This window comes from Malania oleifera, chromosome 2, assembly GCF_029873635.1.
Source record: "Malania oleifera isolate guangnan ecotype guangnan chromosome 2, ASM2987363v1, whole genome shotgun sequence".
Classification (NCBI taxonomy): domain Eukaryota; kingdom Viridiplantae; phylum Streptophyta; class Magnoliopsida; order Santalales; family Ximeniaceae; genus Malania; species Malania oleifera.
The window spans coordinates 132,696,903-132,701,515 of record NC_080418.1 but is presented as its reverse complement, the minus strand read 5'-3'; the positions used below and the strand labels follow the sequence as shown (position 1 = coordinate 132,701,515).

The following is a 4,613-nucleotide window of genomic DNA, read 5'->3' as shown; positions in this document are numbered from 1 at the left end:
TTAAATGAGTGAGTATGGGTTATTAGTGACCCATTTATATAAAATAACTTAACTCGTTTATGTCCTTACCTATTTAAATACGAGTCTATTGATTTATGTAATTGTTTTAATAAGATATATTTTTATTTTCGTTTATGTAATATGCTCATATAATCGAAAATCCATTAGGCTTATGTGTCCTAGGCTATGCAATATAAGGTAGCCTCTATTTTTTTTTTTGTTTTTAAGTAAACAGAAAATTCAATGAAGATCCTCAATTAGCAAGATGCTTGGAGGCACAGAGATACACAGTTCAACTTAAATTACAAACTGCATAAAAAAGCGAAGAAAAAAAAAAATCATTTTCCATTCTAATAAGTGAAAAGATGAATAGATACGACTCCAACCTTTGATACAAATACTCACTTTCTCTCGAAGTTTCAAAACTTTCAAAAATCTCAAACTACAATACTTATTCCATGTTTAGAGAATTAAATTTGGATAAGATGTAATGCAAAATTATATTGAGATTTGTTCAAATCCATCTAAATCTAAGGATTGAAATCCATACTTCCAAACCCAACATTAGAGTTTTTGTAATTCAGAGACCCAATTAGTAATAATACTAAACAAATTGATGAAAGCTTAAAAGGGTGAATTTGCTAAAAAGAGAGAGAATAACATGAAATAAATCATTCACATGGAGGAATAACATTTAGAAGACAATGTTATTTATATTATGTTTGGAGACATCCTTTACTTGAATAAGACATAATATAAAATTATATTGAAATTTGTTCATATTCACCCAAATCTAATTCTAAGGACTGAAATTGATGCTTCCAAATGCAGTGTTAATGGTTTTAGTTTCAAAATTTGCTAGAGATAGAGTGAGAAGATTATGAAATAGATCATCCATATGCAGTAAAATTCTATAAAAATTCTATTGTGTACCAAACAAAAGCATAAAATCATAAGCAGCTGAATAACTTTGTAGTTCCCAATTAACCAGTAAACTGACAACTAAAACTAAAATGATTTGGAAAAAGCAATATTGAGCCTTACCATCTCCATCTCATATAATTGAACTGATCAGTTCCACGATATCTCTCCTTCTTCTTCTTCTTCCTCCACAGCAGGAAGCTCATTCAAATCAAAAGGAAATATTTTGGCACTGCCCCCTTCAGCGCCACCACCACTACTACTACTCCCTGTCATGCACCGGCTCCCTGGGCTGTTCTCATGACCGCTCTTGAGCTCGCCTCTGGTGAGGTACCAGGGAGGAATTAGGGCTTCCTTCGGCGCTTTCCACTGGTCCTCATCGGTGGATTCAGTAGCATTAGTAGTAGCAGTACAGGGAGCAGTGGCAGTAGCAGCAACTCCTCTTGATCTGTGGCTTGACCTGTGTCCCCCTAAGGCCTGAGGATTCGAAAACAACTTGTCGCAATCCTTGCACTTATACTGCTTCTTCTCAATTGGGAAAACTTCTCTTCTAAACTTATCAATCAACCCACCCGTTCCATTCGGAAAAGCTTGACCTTTGGTTGTCCGAATCGCCTCTCCTTCCATCGAACTGCCGATTTGAGCCCTAAAGTCCGAAGCTTTTCTCTTCTGCGAAGACGAAGAAGCTACGCTGTAATTAGCTAGGGTCACCAGAAGGGAGAAAACGGTACTGTCCGCAGTACTCTGCTGCAGCTTCGACGACGGAGAAGATGGAGTTGCACAAGCTGTCGTCGTCCTCGCAGTTTCTGAAGTCGTGACTCCTGTGCCTCCCCTCTTGGCCTTCCTCGACCATCGGGGCAGAGGCTGTAACGATCGAGTAAACCCTACTTCGTCGAATTCCATTGAAGCATCATCTGGGTCGGAGGAGGAGGCACTCGGAGAAGGATCATCCGCCGGCGGCGACCGTGGGGGCTTAACCCCTCTCCAGCTCCTCTCCGGGTGCGACCTCATGTGACCAAAAAGCGATTTTGGTGAACGGAAACTTTTCTTGCAGACGCAGCAAACGTCCCCGCCGCCATCCTCTTCCTTGCGTACGCCGGAGGCCGGAGCTCCAGCGGAGGGCTCAATTACCTGTTTAGTTTCAGGTTGGGCAGCCATTGAAGATTGACAAAAGTCAAAACCCAAAACCCAAAACCCAGCCGATAAAATTAATCGAGGAGGAATTTGTGCTGTCCTAGCTCTGTTGAGAAATTTTTTAGAAGAACGGCGGTGGTTTTAACTTTTAAATCGTATACAGAAAAGAAAAAAGAGAAAAAAGGAAGTTGAGAAGATTTCCAAAAGATTGGTTAATCAAATTTGGAATCACTTCCAAATTTCCCATGCTTTCTAATCTGGTAGAAAATCTTTAACAAATGAAACATCCCACACTTCTAGGGAGAATAATAAATTCAAAAAAGGCAAAGGCAGCAACAATGGCGGTGACAGTGTGGCTTGGTGACGACAGAAAATGGTTGAGGTTGATGAGGATTGAGAACAAATTATAGAAAGCCTTGTAGGAAATTTGAAGTCCATCAATTATTCAATTGCTAGATGATACATTAATATTTGGATTAATATGATTTGGTGTGCGTCTTAGTGACGTGGGTTTTATAATAATATGAGCATGAACCGATTCTTGGAATTATTTTTAAGAGTCATTAGTATTTTTTGTCTTCACAAGCAGACTGGCCCGTTACGCGTCTAACGTGTACGTGTGCAATAAGTATATGCAGTGACAGATGTAAAAATTTTCCCATAGCAAAAATATATAATTAATAAAGCATGAATGTTTTTTTTTTAATATTTTTTCGAGTAAGTAATTAAAATGTAAATGCATTCACATTTAACACTAGTAATAATTATTTCAAATAATATATAGTTACCGGAAAAGTCATATTTTTTAGTGGGGGCAATTAAATTTTGTCCTATTATGTTAATTTTATTTAAAAATCCTACATCTTTCATATTTGTTGTCGCGAGCAAGGTGGAGTAGTATTTTTAGTGGGTGCAACTTCTTCATTCTCCAAAACTCCATTTCATTTCCAAAGTTTTAGTGCCGCCATTGAGCTCTATGTAGGTTTGCCGCTGCGTACATGAACAAGATAGAAGGACTAGTCCTACTCATAATCTGTTTAGGTCACCTTCTCTCTAATGAAGCTTATCCTAATAAAAGTAAAAGTAAAAGTAAAAGTAGGTGTGCCATGATTGATCATCTGTAAATTTTTCAACACATGATATGGGTGGATTCAAACTTGACTTTAATTATATGAGTCAAATTTTATATCTCCTAATTCAAGTTTGGAGCTTTCATGTTAGAGAATTTTCCTTTGAATTTGTACCTTATGAGAAGGTAGGAAGGATTATAAGCTTCTTACCTTCATTATATAGCAAGGTCCAACCCCGGTTGAAAGCGAAAAACTACACAGAGACTAGAAATTAGTCGCAACTTAATAATGTAACTGAAGTGTTACTTCAACAATATATTATAAGGAAATTAAATTTCAGTTGAAATTTTTGTAGCCTATGCTTCCATAAAGTGAGGTTAATTTGAGAAACATTTATTTGACTTGAGAATTTAGATAACATTTAATTGAATTGTGTTTTGGAGTATGGATTGATGCAAATATAGGGTTTGAAGATTTTTCTAGATTTGACAAAATCTAGTGCAACTTTATATTGTATTTATTCAAATGCACACAAATCCAACGTCTAGGTAAGTAAACTCTTACAACTGCATTTGGGAGCATGAATCTTGAACCTTGAATTGGATTTGAACAAATTTCAACACATATTTATATTATATATATTTTATTGAAATCTAATAAAAATTCAAATCCAAGGCATCTCCAAACATAGGGTTAAAGTTTTGTAATTAACATCTAAATTATTCAATGATAGTTATGCCTTTTTCCATAATTATGATCCTAACTAGACCCTTTCACTATGCATTGTTGATGGTATCGGTACTACGCATGTAACAATTTTCTCACATAGCAAGCAAAAAGATCCAATTCAAAATAACCTCATATCGCTTAATTTGCATTAAATGTTTTGTTATATGTGAAAAATATTTAACCATGCAAGTCATTGGTTCCAACTCCCTTTTGTGCCATATGGATTGGGAATTGAAGAGTTGTCCTGTATTTGCTATGATTTAGGAGGGTGATTTTACTCACTTCTCCCTTCTTTGTTCTTTTCTGTCATTTGGGAGGATTTAAGCTTCTTACTTGTCGCTCCTTTAATAAATTTATTCTTCTTTACAAAAAAATTTCATTTGTGAAGTTCTTTCCATAATCATGCGCATTTTTTTCATGTCATCCATAATGACATGTGGTTATTTTTTTTGAGACTATAACATCTTTCACTTATCATTAACGGGATAAAATATGTTCTGTAGGCAATTATGTAGAACTGTTAACTTTTTGAGTACAATCACTATTTTGAAACTAACAAAGCACAAGGTTCCTATGTGTGTTTTTTAAGTGCTTAAATAGGTTTACTATTCAACACACAGATAAGGCAAAAGGGAAATGGAAGCCAGAAGGACTTAAAATACATACACCTAGCGCATTCCATGAAGCTGAAGAGCAAAAGATGAAGAAGAAGACTTATGATTTTCATTTGTAATGCATTTAACTTTAGATTTGGTCTGT

At 35.7% G+C, this 4,613-nt stretch overlaps 1 protein-coding gene across 1 annotated transcript; it reads right to left on the bottom strand.

The window, feature by feature from the left end:
- Positions 1-1,071: 1,071 nt before the first annotated feature.
- On the bottom strand, positions 1,072-2,079 carry LOC131148385 (zinc finger protein ZAT9-like). Its single transcript, XM_058098095.1, has one exon. It carries the CDS (start codon positions 2,077-2,079, stop codon positions 1,072-1,074), a length of 1,008 nt encoding a protein of 335 aa, XP_057954078.1.
- Positions 2,080-4,613: the final 2,534 nt, after the last annotated feature.

Coding starts and splice junctions, on each gene's coding strand:
- LOC131148385 (XM_058098095.1), bottom strand. CDS start 2,079: ATGGCTGCCCAACCTGAAACTAAACAGGTAATTGAGCCCTCCGCTGGA.